The sequence below is a fragment of the Fringilla coelebs genome (genome assembly GCF_963513975.1).
Source record: "Fringilla coelebs genome assembly, chromosome: 8".
In the NCBI taxonomy this organism is placed as follows: domain Eukaryota; kingdom Metazoa; phylum Chordata; class Aves; order Passeriformes; family Fringillidae; genus Fringilla; species Fringilla coelebs.
The window spans coordinates 21,600,306-21,620,716 of NC_140066.1; the positions used below are offsets into that span (position 1 = coordinate 21,600,306).

The window sequence follows — 20,411 nt, forward strand, 5'->3', positions numbered from 1 at the left end:
AGTTTGTAAAATGATTTGAAGTGAAAGTAGCATGCTTTGTACTAATAGTGCCCAAGTCCCTGACTGTGCCCTTTCTGTAGTAAGTTCTGTTACAGCTACAGTAAGTGACAGCTCAAAAAAGCAGATGAAGTCTGGGCTGGGTTCTGAACACCATGTCCTTATCCTGAAAGGAGACACCAAGGAATATGATATTTCCTCACCAAAAAGAGTCTTCTTTGAACTCTGATCTGACAGCCTGTCAATATTGATGTCTAACTGTTTTGTCAAGAATTTGTTCGTGGAGCATGTTTTCTGAAGGTTTTAGAGAATTCATTTTTTCTCCTCTATTAACTTTAAATTCAAGAAAGCATGCTCCTCCAGGAAAAAACAAGCTCATTAGCAATTCAGATGTTAGAATGCAGGTGAGTTGCTATGGCTGTGAGGCAGCAAAGTGAAAATTTTGTTTGAAAGCCACATTGTTTCTATGGTCCATTAAAATCAAGTGGAAGTTTTACTTAATGGAGGGGCAGAGAGGGTGACTTTTGAAATATATTGAAAATATATATATCCACACATAATCATATTGAATGGCTTTTTCTATTCTGTCAATAAATTTTGATTTAGATGTACCTTTCTTTCTAGATGAAGAAGAAACTCCATGCTCTGATGCCAAGCAAAAACATGCATGCTTTATCACAGGCACCTGATGAAGTGCTTTCCTCTAGCTCCTGTTTCACAGCTGATAAATTCTGCTTGATGCAGGCGGTAATGAATTGTGTATTTTCAAGTTTTATGATGATGAGTGTTCTCATCTGTTAGAATTTCATGTTCAGATCTGTGGGAACTGTTTCTTAGTGCTTCCTAGTTGATTTTTTAAAATAGCTATAATGTTAAACCAGGTAACCTGATTAATCTGTCAGAATTTGAAATGTGTTCTAAAAATTGCCTATGTTATAAGAAATTTCTGTTGCCATTTGTTCCTTTAAATGTTCTGCAATTAATGATAGATGGCTTTATTTTAATGTGCCAAGAAATATCAATGCAGAAATAGCTACAGGAATTTGATGGCTCAGTCACAGGCAAATTTATCAAATAGGCTAAAGCAGTTGAGTTTGATCCCAAATATCCTAAGTATTCATGTGTGAGGGTATTCATATATGATGGAATTGATTATGATAATGTTTAGCAGATTTTCATAGTCTATCTTTACATTTTTTTTAGAAGGAAATACATATTGTCCACACTGTATTAGGAATATTACAGGGTAATTGTAAATACTCTTAATATTTTTCATGCAAGTTTTTTGGCTTCAAGATTACAAATAACAGGGACCAAATTAAGGCTTGTTATGTTTTTAGAAAGTCTAACAGATAAAAGCAAAGCATGGGAACAAACTGAAGTAGTTATCACAGTTATTTAAAACCCCAGAGCAGAACTGTTGCCTGAGATTAGGTCTCATACCAGAATAGCCAAACAGAGGAAGCTGTATCTTCTGCTGCAGTTGCAGAGAGGTCACTTGTGTGCCTGGGATAAAGGTCCTGTCCTCTCCAGGACACCCAGATGTCCTGTGAGCACTCAGTAGCTCTGGGATGTTCTGAACACAGTGGGTTTATTGCATGAGCTCAGATTAACCCTGCAGAGCTCAGGCCTCAGTTCTGATGTGTGAGGGCTGTGCTGGATTTTTGTGTGTCCTGTGCAGCTCACCTGCTTCTGCTCCACGTGTCTGATGCACCTCGTGAATTACAGGTGAATTACAGGTTGTTATCAGTAATATCTGACAATCCAGTGAAAAAAGAAAAAAACAAATGAAATTATTTTGTAAGAAACATCTTTAATTTGCAATACTTCTTCTTAGAAAAAGAAATTTTTAAAATTTTTGTAATGCAAAAAAAATTTTTGTACAATTTCAAGTAAAAGTACACATCTTTTTCTACTTTTCAGAAATTCACTTCAGTAAAAAAAGTATGAACTTGTTTACAACTAAAAGACATTGCAATTAGACCTGATAAATAATTTTGGCTCAGATAAGCCATGTACTAGCATAGGCTTATGCTACTGGTGCTAGTCAGAAAGATATATCAGAAGTCTTGAAGAAGTTTGTGTAAAGTCTGTAAAAGTTAATTAAGAAAAAAGTTATTTTGGAATTGAGGCAATTTGTAAAGCCCTCCAGCCTTGCCCTTACATTCTTTCACAGTATGCAGGATCCAGGGAACAAACCATTCCAAAATACTTTTGAACAGCTGCAAGAAGAATTTAACTTTGTTACTGAAAAAGATATTAAAAAGTGTAAATGCTTCCAGCTGTTGCAGTAGTAAAACTTCTGTTTATAGGGAGATACAACACACATTATTTCAGGAATTTGGTGTTTCAGATACAGTCTTTGTTTTAAACTTCCACTTGATAAGTTGTGTTACATTTAATCTCTGATTTTTAAAATATTTTCTGAATCAACCTTTCCTGTTATTTTTATGTTTATGTAGCAGAGAATTTTGTTCATTATCAACCTAAATGCCAAGTTAGATCTATCTATACTTTCAACATATTTGGATTTACTCTAATTAGAAGCATATTAGATATATTAGTTAACAGTGCAAATTAAAAATCCAGTAAGAATTTTATTGTAGCTTGCAAAATTTTACTTACAGGTATTAGATACATATTAAGATGCTATGGTCCTTTGAAGAAAATTCACCATTTTCCTCTCAAATGTTCACAAAGTGAAGCTCTGGGTAAGACATTTAAAATGTATTTAATGCCCAACATTTTGATTAGATACTGCACCTAGCATGCTGATTTTTGTAGACTGCAATTCTTCACATTCTTGATTGACGGGATTGTATATTGTATGAAACTTTGTGAACCCTTACACTGAGCTGCCACAGTTTATCATCAGATGGAGCTCTGAGGCAGAGCGAGAGTCAGCAAAGGCAGTAGCACTACAGCAGTATGGGCATTATTCCTTTCTAATGTTTCTGGTTTGGGAAAAATTCTGGGTTCTCTAAAGTGTGAACTTCAGCTACATTTAGAAATTTCCAAAGGAACTTGACATCCTGTGAAATACTTTCGCAGTTGAAATGCTGGAAATCGTTTTTCAAAAAGCCGACTGGTATGGACTTCTGTCTTTTCCTTCATTAAAAAGTTTTATAGCTCCTCTTTCAATTAGTTGTTTCAAAAACTGGATATCATGAGGAGATATCTATCACACTCCTAGAAAAGTTGTCCTAATACTTAGATATCACAATGCTTTATTTCTGTCGTGTACTCCAGTTTAAATTTATCACAAGTCAACTTCCTGGACTCTTTTGTGGTGTGCCCATATCTGCTAGTTCAGGATCCTGTACTAGATATGTTCTTCTTCTGCAGAGCTGATAGGCTGTTGGTGGCACTCTGTGTTTGTGAAGTTAAATTGCCTTTCTTCACTCTGTCTCTAGAATGAAAGTTTTCTTGTAAATGTTTCTTTTCTTGTAAATGTTTCTTGCAACATTTTCTGAAGCTTTCCCGTTCATTGAACTAATAAATTAGGGATTTTTTTTTTTTGGTAATAAATATTTTCATAGTGCTCAGTCTTTACGGCAAGATTAGCTATGAAATTAATGGGTTTAAAACTCTTTTCATGCAAAGGATGGGTATATTCTGGGAGTTACTAGTTTTTGAGGTCCATTTTTATAGAGATTTTTTACAGTTTCCTGCCAATGTTTATGCTTATCTTGATAGTTGCAGATGAGGCCAGGAAAAACGGTGTGAGCTCCCAAACTATACAGAGAACATAAATGGAAATTAAAACTGTGATGATTGATACAAACAACTGACATATTGATAGTTTGAAGTATCTACTAGCTCAATTCCCAAACCCTTTGTAGCACGGCGACCTTGAAAAAAATCCCTTCCTGACTAATGATGCAGTTGTTATCTTTACAGATATTACAAAATTATTTTAAGCCTTTCTTGTAAACAGGTGTGTCCACATGAGTGCTGTCAGTGGCAGCTGTACAGGGCAGGGCTATTCATCACATGCTTATTTGAAGAGGTGTAGATTAAAAAATTCTAGTAATTCCAAAGAAATTTATAGTTGCATGAGCAGATGTCAGAAGCAGCTGAGTTACCTAGTCATCTATAGAACATCTTATGAGCAAACTGCCAGGTGAAAAGGGAGTTGAAAGGCATCAGTAGGTGGCAGAAAAACACTGGTGTTGTAGCTTTACCTGTGTAACCAGAACCTGACATCTCTGCCTTTATAATATTTTAAAGTTTTCATCTTTCTCCATGCTGAGCTCCAGACCCCTTTACAAGACTTTTGTTTCCATGTTTTCAGTTATGACAACTTAGCTGTTTTACTGTTCTTCAAATAGTTCAAGTCTGTCATCAGAGGGAGCTTCCCAGATGCTCTGATGTGAAGCAGACAGCTTCTCTTTCCATGAGAAGGGAAGTTTGAGGGGTGGTGAAATGAGAAAGTGTTCTCAACACTGAGAACCCTTGAACTGATACCAAAAATGCTCTAGGATACTGCAACTATAATTTGGAATAGTTGTTTTGCTCTTCTGTGGTTTTGATTTTTTTTTTTTTTTTGCTAGATGTCATTTTTGTATCAGTTTGAAAATGTGAACTCTGAGCTTAGGACTCGAGTCTTTGATCTGCACAGCATCATTTTGGATCCAGCAGTGCTTACTTCAAAGTACAATAATATATGAAAATTATGTCTCACTTCTGTGGGCTTTGGAAATTATATGATTGCATTAACTCTATGCTCCATCTTGAGCTAAGAAAACTCCCTAGATCCAAGCTAGCATATGAGAAACCAGTTCTGCTATCTCTACCAGTAGCACTGTTTCTTGTTCAGTCTGCCAACAAATAGTTTTAGCTTTGTGTTCACAGTTATATCATCTTTGCTTTTGAGAGGATGTGTTTAAGTTTCACATTGGCCACTCATATGAGAAAGAACTGGCTTGGGTCAGTTATCATTCTGTTCTCAGCTCCCCTGGAGCAATTGAAAGTCATGCAAAATTAAATATAAAATATTTCTGTGGTATTTGCAAAACTCTGTAGGAGCTTTTGTTGTTATAAAAGTAAGGTGATAAGGTTTTCAGAGTGATGACATTCTGCAGAGTCCAGTAGTACATATTATAACAACAGCTCTGCTGTATTATCATTTGTGAGGGCTCTTGGTGTCTCTGTATGCCTTGGAGCTGATATGAAGACAGCTCCCTACTTTCCTAGAATGATTCCAAAAAAGGCTTTTCCCAAAACCTTTTTAAGAAGCACTTCTTTGATTTGTGACTACAGTGAAAGGTGCTGGCATATTTCCCTCATGGTGAGGAGAGCATGGAGGCCCCAAGAATGAACTGAAATTAAGTTTGTCTGAGCAACACAAGGAATTCCAAGAAGAATAGAAAGTTCAGTCACAATATTTGGCTTTTAGTCTTTGCAAGCTCCAGACTGTATTCAGCCATAGCTGATGACTATCTTGAGCATATACACAGTAGGAAGCTGGGAAGAAAAAATTTATTTAAGGGGTATTTAGAATATGGCTGTTTGCAATAAAATGTTTAATTGGCTGTTTCAGAATCCTTTTATTGAAACAAGTTGTAAATAACTTTTAACTTTTTCAACTTGAATAGGGTCACAGAAAGTGAATTGCAGAATACTAGATGTCTTAACATAATGGAATAGAACCATGGAATCCTGTAGGTTGGGAAAGACTGCCAAGTCCATTTAATTTTACATTTCCTTAGATTGTCAGTGTTTGAGTGCATTATTCCAAGGTATCTATTCTACTTCTCTGAGACTAGAAGAGGGTTTTCCGTGATAATAGGTCACAAGACATGTCCTTCTGGGAAAAGCCCACTACTGTTCTTCTTGTCAAGTGTTGGTGTCCTTTTACAGAACTTAGCAAGTAGAGTCCTTCGAGGAAGATATAAATAATTAATTGTAGTACATTTCATGTGACTATATCACAAGTTTTACTTGGATGCACCTTGAATTAGACATTTATTTCCTAATGCCTTGGAGCTCATAATATTATTTACCTACATAATTTTCCTCTGTAGTCAGGCTTTGAAGTTACAAATCAAAGTAATTTGTCTGTTCTAGTTCACAGGATACTAAAAGAAATAGTTCTTCAAAGAACATGTATTTCTAAAAGAAATGTAAAGCACAATTTCCAAATAGAATAAATAATAACTTGTGATTTAACAAAGGAAGAAAAAGAGTTTTAGTAATGAACTGTATTAAAAGTGCTGAATGTGCCACAAGAGTTATTGAATGTTGGTCTCAAATAAGTTATTTTAGCATCCAGTAAGAAAAGCAGAATTTGTGAATTTCACAGATTCCCCGAACATTCTGAGTTGGAAGGGATCCACAAGGATCATCAAGTCCCACTCTTTGACTGACAATTTAATACTGTAATTGACAACTTGCTAGTAGTGGCTGTGGAAGCTGAACCAGTAAAATGTAATTTTATTACAATTCCTTAAGGTGTTTTTTAAAGAATATGTGCTTTTGGGAATGTCTGTTTTAGAACTAAGTCTTTAATTCAATAAATGTTTGCACATCTTTATTTCTGTGCCTAGGAAAGTGTACAGCACATGCAGTGCTCAGCAGAACTGAATATACATATCTATTATACCACAAAATTTCAATACAAAATTGTATTGAAAAGTAACTGTAACAAGTCTAGGAAAGTGCTCTGCTTTCTGCATTTAATCAGATTCACTGAGTGGAAGGTGCAAGAATCCCATCATAGACCCTATTGACTAATTTGCATTAAGAGATATTTCTTCCTTACCTCCATTAGTACTTGGCTTAAATCCTGAATGATTTCATTAGCTATGTAAGGGCTTAATCTCTTGAAAATCCTGCTAAGCTCTTGCCCTCATTGAAAGCTGTGATAATTTGTTCTAGTTAATTTTTATTTAAATATATAGCCTTTCAGTTCTACTTAATCATCCTTGCTGGTTTTTTTTAATAATGGCAAAATGAGTAAGAACACCATTTTTTAAAAATTTTATTATTTTGCATCCCTCTGCTGTTTTGTCTTAGAATTTTCTTTTAAACAATACCACTTTTTTCAATCTGTCAATGCAGTCACTGCAAATGTAAGTGAGGTAAAATTAAATACTTATGGAAGTTGATGTCTTTAATCCTGTTTTTTCAGCATAAAGTAATATTTGAGACAGCTGTGATTTTTGCTGTAATTATTCTTTTGACATATGAAAGACTTAGATTTATTCACAGTTGTCCTGCACCTTTTTTCCAAAGGAAAGAGAACAACTTGCAAAAGGTTGCAAAAGAAAGTGCTGCTTTAAATCTGTTTTATATTACTGCAAGTATGTAAAGAAGCTAAATAGTGCTTTTACTTTCTTTTCTAATGGAAATACACGTAATTTCTTTAATCCATTTTGTGTTGATACAGGAGGGAAAATTGCATTTGTACTAACTCTAGAAAAATTCTTTTGGAATCGCTTAATGGGGCTGTATTGCAAGGAGGTATGTTATGAGCAGTTTGATACTTTTTTATCCTCTCCAGAATACATGGATTGTGAATGGGGAGAATTTAAGAATGTGGAGATAGGATGGTTTCCTGTTAAAAAAACCCCAAGGCATGTACTAACATTAAGTATAAACAGGAATATATAAACAGGGATGGCTTATGGAAACAAACAAAACAGGCAGTTTTTTCCAGGAGAAAGTGGCAATGGAAGTGCTTCCAAGCTAGTTTTGTGTTGTCACAGTCTGGCTGATTGAGGAAGGGGAAGAAATTCTTGATGGTCTCTTGTAGGTGTAGTGCTGGTAGGTGTAGTGCTACCTTTTTAGCAACTAGTTTTCTCAAGTCTTAGGATACTTTACAAGAAATTCCCAAAAGAGTCTTACAACCACCTCTGTGTTGTGGGAGGATTCCTTTAGAGCACATAACCTAAACCTGGGTATAGAAGTCTGAAGGGAACTTTCCTAGTGGTTAGAGAACCTGTTGCCCAGTAGGGCCTGATCCAGTTTTCCCATTTGCCATTCAGCTGGTTTTGGATGTGTGGCCACACACCTACTCCTTCATCTGTCAGTGCAGATAGTCTTCAAGGTATTCATAATCTCAGGGAATGGAATATTCAAGTCCTTGGAGATTGTCCTTACTGCACCACAGCAAACAGGAGCTAAGATATGAACACTGAGATGGGATGCAAGGTCAGGAGCATAGAACTGCTCTCCAAAATACAGGTACTTGCCTGGAAACTCGGGCTCTGTGGTATTTCTGAAGGATTTCTCCACCTCTGGAGATCTGCAGCAGTGCTGTCTGGAGTTCATCCATCCTCCTGCAAAATCTGTCCATCCAAGCATACAGAAGCACTTAGCAAAGCCTTGCTGCTGTTTGTGTTCTTAAAACAAATAAATAGAGAACTCTTCTCTGAGTAACACAGTTGATAGTGGTTAGAGAGGGTAAACCAGAACACCATTTGGCAAAATCTTTCATGACATCATGTTGACAGGCAGACTGACAATCTGTCCTCTTCTGCATGGAGTCTCAATAATAAATCTGTAGGTCAAACTGAAGGGAGGGCAAGTGTTAAAAGAACCCAATCTGGTGAGCTCAAGTATTGAAACTTCCATAGTGTAACTGTGCATACAATAATTTTCAATTACTTCTATTCAATTTTATGTTTTAATATTCTAAAAGTTTTTAAGCAATGCTTTACAAATATTCTTTGTTTTCAATATGATAAAGATATCTAAATACCTGAAGGTGCATAGAAAAAGATGTTTAAGGAGAAAATAATTATGCAGTTACACATTATTTGGTTTGGGATTTTTCTTTTCAATGTTCAGTAGCAAATCTTTCTTTTGTCAGAATGCATGCCTTGTTTATTGAAGTTAGAGAAATTTCATATATTACATTTAATTCCAGGAAAGAGCAAACAGTCTAATGTAAGCTTCACGATTGTACCTGTGCCCTAACTTCTAAAATATCACTGAGATGGAGACTAAAAATAACAGTGTGTATTTTGTTATTGCTGCTTTACTTGGTGTTTTGAAAAATTGCTGTTGACAACCTTTTAATACAGGATGACCAACTGGGCACTTGCACTCACTCAGATAAGGCCTTATCTACTCACAAGACTTTTGTTCCTGTGAACATTCAGAATGCAGAGTTAATAAATTATTGCAGGAATATGCTACATTATTTTCTGGCTTATATATATTTTAACTGCAGTATTACTGTTGGGAAAAGTTTTTATTTCTGGTGACGTGTCAGTCACTAAAATGTTGACTTTAAAATTCATATTTTAAACTGAATTTGCAAGGCTGGAAGACCATAAATATCCTCACATTTAAAGTAAATAATGAACCTGGGTCATGGGAAGAAGAGATAAGGCTTTTCTTGTTATGTACAAACACAAAAATAGCTTCAGACTTAAAATTTCAAATCTGAAGCTGAGACTCCTCCTGAAATGTTGAAAAGTATTTGGCAGTCCCTGTTGTTGTTAGGAGACTCAGAAATGTCATGGGTAGTTCCTATTTTGTAATTACAAAAATAAAAGTAAAAAAAAATATAAAAACTTGAGATTTCAAGGCCACAGTCTAGACAGACTTGATTTTTGCTGCCTTAAGAGTGAGGACAAACTTTCCAGATCAAAGTATCCATGTGATATGCATGCTATCATTGTATTAGAGCATTGCCCTTGTTCCTTACAGGGATGGAGTACAACTTGCTCTCCCTCTGGCCCTAGGTCCTCCAAAAACATTTTCACTATCAGTGGTTTATTCCTAAATGGATGGGTTAAAGCTAAGAGGCCTCACAATTTCATTTTTTAACTTCAGGCAAATTAAATTTTAAGAAGGCTTACTAATTTTTGCGACTCAGGCCATAATCACAGCCTTGCTACAAATATGAAACGTGCACAGTGTTAGAAAGAAACAGAACTACTTCTAGTAAGCAGCAGTTATGAGAAGCTCAAAACACTCAAAAATATCTGTGCTAGGATACATCATGTGATTCTATAGTGCCTGCAGCAGGAGTGAGCCTTCACAGCTATTGTAAATAACACAAGTGCTTGTAGCTCTTGACAAGAGGCTATTCCCACATCTCCTGAATGATTTCTAGTATTAGAAATCTGAGATTGCCAGCATTAATGGTTGCTTTTTTGCATGAGATCAAAATGAATTCCACCCCCTGGCTCCTGAACTACTCGAGTTCTTTTGTTCTTTATTTCTTTGTTGCAGCTGTGTACTAGACTCATTGGTAAAGTGTACAGTATTTAGCATATGCTGTGGCTGCAATTAGTTTTAAACCTCCTTCCTGCATGATTTCCTTCCTACTTTTTTTTTCTATTGTGAAGTCTGAGTGTTCCTGAAGCTTATGATATGTCACAGAAAACAAGGGGGGGAGGGAGAGAAGTCCTTACAGCTTCAGCCAGCTACACAAAACACGACAGTTTACATATTTAAAAACAAAAACATAATACAAAGCATAATACACACTGGAGCCTTCTTACTCAAAACTAGTTTTATTTTAAAAAATAAGTTGAATGCATAGCACTCACAAAGATTCCATTGTTTTGGACATTTTGCATTTAGAAGCACCATTCTTATTTATGCCATAAAAACCACATTTTGGTTCTAATAGTAAGAACAGTGTATTTTTAATGTACACTGATAAAGCCCTTTTAAATAATATAGATTGAAACTGTTCAGTGTACATTTTCTCTGTAGTCATGATGCAGCCGTAGTGTCAGAAAAAAAATCAGACTAAATAATAAATTAAAAACAAACAGTATGTAGTGGATCTTTTTACAATTGACCTACTGTCTTAAAATAGTCAAATAAAAAATACCCTATTAAATGTAAAGCCGTGGTATTAACTAAGTGAAAAAGCCCCCTACCCATTATAATTCCAGTGTTAAGTATTAGTTAAATTTTTATATATCAAATGCTTATGGGATAAATTTACTAATACCCCAAAAAAAGAAGAGCCTATACTGCTGTGTCACAAAAAAAGATGACAAGTTAGCTGATTTGAAGATTTTACAGAAAAAAAATTGCTACAGGCACCTGCTGTTATTTCAAGTCATGGTCTATTACAAAACTGTACATTCATAGCATCAGAGGTAGTTAGAGCACTGAGGACTTGGATACAGCATTGCAACAAAATGAAACCAGCAGAAAGAAGTCCATTTCCCTCTAAAATGGGTAACAGTGCTGAGTAAAAAGCATGGCATCTTATAAGGTGGAAAGTCTCTACTTAACACTACTCTCAGACACAGGGAAATATTCATTAAGAGATGAAGAGAGGAGAGGAAAAAAAACCAAACCAACTTTCATTTTAATAAGGAATTGACCACACTATACCTATTTTAAAGTTGATTCTCTAGGATAAAAGGGAGAGGGCAATCTTTTCCATTCGTCCTCCTATTCTTCTTGACTTGCACATCTATGCTACAAAAGCCCACAACAAAAATTGGGATTTAAAAGACAAAACAAGAGAAACAGGATTTCTTCTCCTCAACAATAAATAGGTTTTTTGTAGCATGCTATAATTTAGCCCCAGAAAGAATGAACACAGCTGTCCTCCCTCCATTCTGAACATTATGGTGATAAAGCTTTCATTTTCATATTGATAATGTAATTTAATTGCCCTGCTTTCAAAACAGTTTCTGTAAGATTCACAATAATTCAGTGTCATCTGATGGTACATGACTTTAAGTGCTGCCACTAAGACAGGGAAGAAGATGGTAAAAAACCAAATGAAACTACCAAAAAAAGCCTTAAGCCCACATACTATAAAGATATTTTAAAGTAGTAAGAATCCTGTTATTCATACCACTTCCTCCCATATTCTACCACAGGAGAAAGTCTGATATCTTCTTGTATTTAAAGAAAAACAACCAAAAAAAACCAAAACACCCCCCTAAAAACCCCCAACAAACACACAAAGGACCCCAAAAACCACTTCCATTAATCTCTACCATTATTTTCATCCAAGAGGTGGATGAGAAGCTTTCTACCCTCAGACTATCCACTCCACAGGAGATAGTGTAATTCCATAAAGTTATATTATTAGCACCTTACTTGTCGTGAAGGAGTTCACTCTGCAAAATATTTTTGATCCACCCACTTGGAAGAGCAAATCTCTACATCTTCTGGAACTCCCAAATAGTAGAAGAAAAAGTTGCCCCTTTATTACCTGAGAATTTCCCTCCAGCATAAACGTGACAGAAGTGGATTTCTGTCAGCATTTAAGTGTACTTTTTCTGTAAGGATGATACTGTCAGTACAACTGGAAGATGCTTTCTGTTGGTTAATAGTATTCATGTGTTTGTGTGTGTGTGTACAAAGAGGAATCACAGCCACTGTAGTAGTTCTGGTACAGTACAAGTTCAGTTGAAACTCTCTCTTTTCTTCAATTATCACACTGTTGGGCAGTAGTTCACATCTACATTCTGTGAACACTAACATATCCCTTTGGTACTCTGCATAGATGCCCTGAAGAAAAGCCACTCCACTTGCTATATAGTTTCTTCCCCCTCTGCCTTCCTTCCCCAAGTTAAATCCAATTAGTGTAAAAACCAGCAGCACAGAGTAATGAGTAGAAAAGTCCCTGAGTTAGTAGGAAAGAGTTACTTTAAACACAAAAAAGATAAGGAGGAAAAAAGAGGCAAAAATATACTGTCTGTCCTGTAAGGTACAAAACTTCAAAAACTAGCCAAAATACCAGTTAATTCACATGCATTAGCCTAAAGCAAATAACCAACGCAAGTGGCGAAAAAGGGGCAAGATTATGGAGTTAGCCACATGAGATTTGTTTCTTCCTGTGATCTCCATGTACCTGTAGAAGTCTGGCATGTTCAGTTTCAGTAAGTATAAAGTAAGTGTTAATACTGTACGGTGAGATGACATAAATGTCTTCAAAATAATACTGCATATCTCCTTCATTAAAAGATAAGTCTGTAGTTAGTCCACAGCTGTTTTTCTTTTGAGTAGTATTTCACAGACACACATTAGAAGCAGAATATTCTGGATGTCAGAGTAAGAACGCATTATCCCCAAGCATAGAGATTCTTTTTCAGAGCATGGTCTGTGTGCTAACTTTTTGCAGGCTGTTATTTGAGCTGTGGTACCGGTTGCCAATCCAGTTGCTTTCTTTCCTGGGAAGACACCTTTTTTTATTCAATTTTTTGCCCTCCAACTTTGAGGTTTAACAAAAAAATGAAACCATTTTCCACTCAACTCTCTGCCCCAAACAAACAAGCACAAACGCATTTGTACTTATCACCTCTCAAAGCAGGGAGTAATGCACGAATATCGTCCATTCACTTGGTATGTCCTGTTGTAGGAGACACTTATACATGGCTTCACTTCCAGTGGCACAGCCAGCGACATGGCAGCGCCCGTCTGGACGTGGCCTCGAGCCTGAGCACTGGTTTGTAAGGCAGCAGGGCAAGTCTGGAGCGGGTAAGAGGCTGTGTGAGTGGATGACAGTATCTGCTGGCAGCTTTGCTGCTGTGATGCTGGGTGGTGGTACTGCAACGAGGACTGGTGAGCCTGCAGGTACTGTGGTACGTGCTGCTGAGCATTGGCCTGCTGGGCACTTGGAGCTGGGGGCTGAAACACAGTGTGCTGGGCAGACTGAGCCTGTGGTCCTTTCTGCTTGTTTGCTTCCTTCACGTCGTTATCGTGCGCACTAAAATTGAAAAGGCAAAATGCATCAAAGTAGATATTTATATCATTTAAACTCCTTTGAGTTAACTTTAAGAGCACTCTAAAAATGATGCAAGTATCTGACAGCTTCTGAAACTTAAAAAAAAAAAAAAAATTAGTTTTAGCTACCCTTTACAATCACCTGAGGTTTCAAAATGTGGTTAGGGTACAGTCACTCTTTCCAGCATTTCACTTCATTGTACAGCAATAAAAAACACAGATAAAAGCCAAGTAATACATGTAAGAGAGTGGGATCTAGAATTACAGTGCAGTAAAGTTTGCTACTGTATTTACGTAGCCCAACAAATTGCTGGATTACCAGAACCTGAACTGGCTGCTTCTACCTAATTTAAATTAAACAGAGTATAAGGTTTCTAAAGGAAAGATACCAGAAAGGTTTGCAATATCTACATTACAGTACCTAATGATCATATGCATATTCATATTGGATCCTGTTCTAGAGAGCAAAATCACTTTTTTTCCCCTTCCTCTCACTTTTTTTCTAGCCTATCCAGTACAGCTCATCTGAATTCCCTTTGATTTACAACTGTCTGAAATGTATCTAGACACACTCTTTTTCTCAATTCTGTGCTGAGGTTAAGAAGATGCCACCTACACATTTTATTCCTAGCTTTTTGATAGTGCCCTCCCTCTGTTCCAGAGCAATACTGAAAACACTTCTGCAATAGCACTTGCATGCTTTAGGTACTCCTCCTTTCATTATACACATAAGTGAAGCCAACAGAGGCCATCAAGGGTGATAATGTTACATTTCTAAGGCTGATGTGGTTCTTTCAGATACATCTGTGCATCCTCTGATCACAACTATGTTAGACTTGGGTAAGAGCAAATTTCTGTAGAGGGAAAGCAGATTGTGTAACATGCCTACCCAGGAAGGTACACTTGGCATTCATTGACATTTTTATCTCATGTCAGCTGTAATGCAAAAACGGATACAGCAAAAATAGATACAAACTCCTGGTTATTTCCTCATGCCAAAGCTGGTCACTTAAACGGTCTGCAGGTTTGATCAATCATCTCTTTGGAGCATGCCCTGAACTTCCAAGGCATACAGTCAAAAGCACCTATGCCTTTGGTACTTTTCACTATCTCTTTGCTCTCAGAGCAGACTAGAGATTGGGAACAGGCTATTGAAGATGCTCAAAGCATCCCAGATGTTCAGTGGAAATGCAAGGCAGAAGTTTATTTGTTGAAAGATCAGGAAAGAGATTAGATCTGATAAAGCTTTCTCTTTTGGAAAGAACAAACCAGTTATTGCCTAAAAATATGTACCAAACTTATACATAAGTATTTTTAGAACAGAGGAACGGAAGTTTTTAAAGAAATGTAATTGCACTGCTGGCAGCAGTTAAGCATAACAACAGATGCAGAAACGGGCTTAAAAAAGCCGCTGTTGTTAACTCACATTAAGAGTCGCTCAATACACGGCACCAGGAAGTCCCAGGAGTAGGCAGTCAGGTGATGCAGCCGTGTGGGCCATGTGGGTGAGAGACGCAGGATAATCCTTGAAGAAGCTACACATGCAGTAGCAACTAAAGAAGGGGCATAATTTAAAAATTCATGATCTAGAAAGAAGGAATAAGAAAAAAAATTCCTTTAAGTATGACACTGTCTGTCAAGACAACAAAAGTCATTATCTGAAATCTGTAACTCACCTTGCAATGATACTTCCAGAAAGTAATCAGCATATTTTGCCATATATAACTTAGTCTTCTCTAAGCAAACCATTGGCCAGCCATCATGAAGATCAGTCTCATGGACAGCAATAGAAAGATAATAGTCGATGAAATGAGCAGCAGTTGGGAGGCACAAATTCCACTGAAATGTTTCTAGCAACAACAACTCCATATGAAGCAAATTCTGTTTTGTTAGTACCAAATTCATGTTAGTCATACAACCCAAGCTGTTCAACTGTTCGAGTTTGGGAACACTGTCTTCCTTTTCTTCAAATTTACCTTCAGGTGAACAGAAAGAGGAGGGAAAAAAAGGTTCAGCACAAATTCACTATAAAATGGATTGTAGCTAATGTCTTGTTGGTCATATTTCAATTCTACTATGTCAAACAAGCTTGAGACTTTCCTGCAGATGCAAAGCTCAAATGGACTATGTTATTATAGACAAAAAGGGGTATGTACTAAAATGGACTAAATTTCAGTAGATAATGTCAAACACTGCGTAGGATATTGTGCAGTGCCATGTTTCCTGATGGTTGTCCCATGCTGGCATAAAGAAGCCAGCTGCCAAGAGCAGAATGTTAGGACATCACTGACACTGCATATGCAAGTTTTTGTCACCAAATTATTGTATAATGTGTCCCCATCATCAATGAAATACCACTTTGATGTGGCTTGGCAAACGCACCACAAGAGCATTTGGCTTTAATCACCCTCCCACCCCTGCACACCCTTTTTGTGTCTAAAACTCATTAGAGCATGGCTAGAGCCCCAGCTAACATGGCTTTTTTAAATGCCTGCAATGGTAGGTGCAGTTTTATACTTGAGATCTGGCAAACAAGTGGATTTCAGCAACGTGCATCTGAAAACCTCCTCTGCCACATCCACTGTTGCAACCTTCCGTGGACTTTCAACTTGTCAGGCCTGTATGTTTTTAGTCTAAAGCAAAACTGTGTATGTAGAAAACCCATTAATAAGAGAAACAAGTGTCACATTTCCATACAGTTTGCCATATGGTTGTGCTATTTCAATTTCATTGCAAATTCTTTCCATCTTACACTCTCTATTCAGTGCTACATGATAGGTTGTAAAGGCACATTCTTTGAGTTTTGCAGGACTACACATACATGAACATTTACTTTTTTCAACAGTGGAAGTACTTATATAGGACTTAATCCAATACCAGTGCCAGTCTGTTAGTTTTTGTTTCCCATACTCCAGTAATTACAGAAACAAAACTTCAGGAGTCACATAATAATTTCTCTTATTACTTCTTTAACCTTATCAGATATATCACAGTGTCGTAACTTACTACACCACTGATTAAACTGCTTGTTTAAGCCACACAGGGCAAAAGTTTAAAACAGCATTTTGCTTCTCTCTCAATCAACCCATACAATGCTTCTCCAGGCTTTCAGATCTCTACTTGCAGATTGCCACAAACGATGGCAGAGGTTTGTTTAAAACAAAAAACAAATTCTCTTCAGAACACGAATTTAATTTGAAAATCCGGCATTAGGTCAAAGCCAATCCATTTTCCTAAATGGATTACAGTGGTTTCTGAGGCAATGTTTCATACTCAGCACAATACCCTTTGCCAAGGGAAGATTACTGCCTGGTGGCACCTAGTCAAAGTCTACCCTCAGAAGAATGTGAAATAACCCTTTTCTGGTTTGACTGCTCTGCTGAATAGCTGTATTGGTGGACACGGGATGCAGCGAAAAAGATCAAATCTGTCCAATACCACTGCACTCCAGTTTTGTAGCAAAGAGGGTCTAGAGCCCTTACTGGAGAAAATGAGAATAGATTCAGAGAAACTGAACCAACCATTAGTTCTGCTGCCAGGACCAGTTTCTCTATTTGACTCTATTTGTCTGTGAACAAGTGCCAGCAGGTTTCCCAGCAAAGAGCACCTTTATTTTTTCAGGGATATTGAAAAGGGGGCCCCAAATGTTGAAAGGTGGATACACGCCACAAGAATCTATCTGAGGTCAATATAAGCAGCACTGTTTATAATGAGTGTTTGTAATTAATTCTGTCTTCAGAGTACTGTGTATTACCCAATGCATTTTACCTGTGTTACATTTTATAGGTGCCAATACAGTATTTATGTTAGCCTTAGCTTGCTTAAATAACATTGCCATTTACAAAAATCTGGAGTATTCCAGAACTTCACAGCACAATCAGTAGAATGCAGTGCAGTCTACATATGGCTTAATTAATTTCTTTCTTTATCACAGATAGGCAAATTTCTCATTTCGAGCACAGGATGTACCTATTTTGAGACAGTCTGTTTCTACAACACAGGTTTTAAAGTTCACATTAGAATAATTTGTTTACAAATATAAACATCAGTTTTTAATCACAGCTTGTTTTTGCATCAGGCCAAACCAATATGCACTGCTCATAGTTTATAACCACTTGGCTTCCCACACCTGCTCCATCCCACCAAGACACGCCTTGCATTTGGCAGTAGAATCGATTAGACTAAAGTTTGGTGCCACATACTTACTTGCTAAAAGTAAACAGGACAGAGCAACCACGTGCAGTTGCTGTGTGGAGATGTCATAGCGATCCATGAAGAGGTCCAGCAGGTACACAGCCAGGTGGCGTGCAGCAGGACAGAGCCTGAACCGGTTGCTCACAATGGCAATCAGGTCTGCAAAGTACCTTCTCAGGTGTAACTGGGGAGACTGGCCTTTGTAAGAGGGCAGCTTTAGCTCCTAGATAGACAGCAGCAGGTAATTTTATTAAAACCATAATTTAGTTTGAAGTGGTATCAGATTAATACAGCTGATATTTTAATATTTATAACAGAAGTTTCAAAGTATTTCTCCCTTCTTCCCTCTGTTCCCATAATTTCAGAATTCCTTTTCAGCAAACAAAATCCATTCGTTGTATTACAGAACAACTAAAAAATACTTTGTTTCTGCACAATATTAGCAAATTAAAATTTAACCTCTTTCATCTGGGCAATCAGCCAGAGTGACTTCAGCTTTTACCATGTCTGTTGTATTGTCTCTGCTGCAAAGGCTGTACAAGGGCATGCAAAAGTATTCCTCAGCTGCTTCAATGCAAAGTTCAATAGTTAACTCAATCCCTCTCTTGCTACAGCTCAATCTGGGCAACCAGACTTTGTACTTAAAGTGTTTGCATGTTCTAGAGCTGCCAAATCTCCTGCCGATGCCTCCAGGAAAAGACCACTAACAGCCAGCTGAACCTTAGGAAGAGGAACGGGGCGTGCATGAACCAACATTCGCCTCGTGTACGTTAAAACACTGACCCGATGTGACTGATGTCACACTAACACTGATTACAGTGCGCTCTAAGGCAGTTAGGTAAACTCACAGGGTCTCAGATGTGGGGGGAGGACCCCTCAAAACAAGGTCCTAGAAACACCACATTTGAGAAAATCTGTGCCATGATCTATTTTGAATACAAAATTTGGACTGGTAGAAAAAAAAAAACGCTCCAGGCTCCTGCCTAGTAGCCAGTACCTCTTCTTGTATGCAGCAGAGCAGCACTGCTGTCCTCTGTTATTATGAATAAATTTATGAGATAGACTGTGCACCCACACGCTGTGTTCAAATGGGATTTTGAGTACAATTACATTTCCAACGAAAATTATCTTGATTAAGGTAACTTAATAGCATCAAGTTGGAATGGAGTCACAATTTTTTTCAAAGTTTTAAGGTAAATTCAAAGTTTTAAAAAGTGCTTTTGAAGTGAAACAAAAGCCCGCAAACAAACTTCCCACCTACTAAGCGTTGTAATTCACCTCTCACAGCACTAACTTAGCTTTAGTAAAGATAATTTGGTGGCAAATAAACGATCCTGTCCTTCCCTTATTTCCCTCCATCACCGGAAAAGACTAAAGCAATAAAGACTCCGGGAAAAGTAATCCGCTCATCGAGTATCATCAGGCAACAAAAGCATTGGTTTAGTAAGTTCAGTCATTGTAAACTGATTTTCAGCCCAGGTGTTAAGATGTGCTTTATCAAAACAGTCCCGACTCTGAGGCAGTCGAAGCAACTTCTAAGCAATTGCCTAAACCTTCTACTATTAACGCACCCAGCGTTTCTTTCACTGGGTTTTTGTTTGGTTGGTCTGGGTTTTTTTCTCCAGTAACACCGCAATGCTTTCTGCCGAGTTTAAGCCTTGCAAACGTCTGAAGAGCAGCACCGGGCGCACCGTGAGCCCTTCCCCTCTCCGGGGAGCAGCGGGAGCACAGTCCGGCCGCCCGGATCAGCTGTCACGGCGGCGGACAGAAGGACAGACGGCGCCCACGAAGGCAAGACACGACGAGCTCCGAGTTCACAAAAGCCAACTCCGCCGAGCCCCGGCGCCCGAGCGCGGCCGCCCCCCGCGCACTCTCCACCCGCTGCCCCCGCGGCGGTTCCGCCGTCCGGAGCCTCACAAAGAAGCCGGGGCCGCCCCCCAGCCCGGCTCCCCCCAGGCTACCTTGTATCGAAGGGCTTGGTGGATGTCGGCCGCCAGCTGTCCTGTCCACCACTGCGCCTCCAGCTCCATCGGCGGCGCGGCGCGGCGCCCAGGCCCAGGCACCGGGGAGGAAGCGGCACTCGCTGAGGGCGGGACAGGCAGCGCCACCCTCGCCCCTTTCTGGCTCGCCCCCGGCTAACCGCGATCAGCTGCCGCGGGGCACCCCCGGCCCCCCGGCCCAGCTGGCCGCCATGCGGGGCACAAGTGCGGCTCGTTAAGCCGCCCCCTCCCGCCGCGGGGCACGGCCGGGTGAGGGGGTCGCGGAGGTGGCGGCGGCCGCGGGGGAGGCGGCGGGGCGCGGCCCGGGACACCCGAGCGCGGCGCGGCGGTCCCGGGGCTCCGCCGCCATCACGCGGCGCCGCGCGCCGCGCCCATTGTTAAAGGGCCGCGCGTGTACAAAGCCGGGCAGCGCCCACACGGGCCCGGCCGCCCGCCAATCGCCGTCCGCCTTACAGCGCGGCCCTCACCGCTGCCAATTACTGGCCGCTTTACAGCGCCACCCGGCCGCCAATCACCGCGCGGCAGTCGCGGGCCGGAGGCGGGCGCCTCCGGGCCCGG

The 20,411-nt window shown here is 39.0% G+C and overlaps 1 protein-coding gene across 1 annotated transcript; it reads right to left on the reverse strand.

Annotated features, from left to right (window-relative positions):
* Positions 1–10,547: 10,547 nt before the first annotated feature.
* CCNJ (cyclin J) lies at positions 10,548–20,224 on the reverse strand. Its single transcript, XM_084210237.1, has 5 exons — positions 19,815–20,224; positions 17,866–18,076; positions 15,336–15,635; positions 15,086–15,245; positions 10,548–13,642 (listed from the first exon to the last, which is right to left on the reverse strand). Exons 1-5 carry the CDS (start codon positions 19,881–19,883, stop codon positions 13,231–13,233), a joined length of 1,152 nt encoding a protein of 383 aa, XP_084066363.1. The 5' UTR covers positions 19,884–20,224; the 3' UTR covers positions 10,548–13,230.
* Between the last annotated feature and the right edge of the window lie 187 nt (positions 20,225–20,411).

Coding starts and splice junctions, on each gene's coding strand:
- CCNJ (XM_084210237.1), bottom strand. CDS start 19,883: ATGGAGCTGGAGGCGCAGTGGTGGACAGGACAGCTGGCGGCCGACATC. Junction 15,636..17,865: donor GTCCTGTTTACTTTTAGCAA/GTAAGTATGTGG, acceptor GTTCACCTGAAG/GTAAATTTGAAGAAAAGGAA. Junction 13,643..15,085: donor TGTATTGAGCGACTCTTAAT/GTGAGTTAACAA, acceptor TTTCAATTTTAG/TGCGCACGATAACGACGTGA.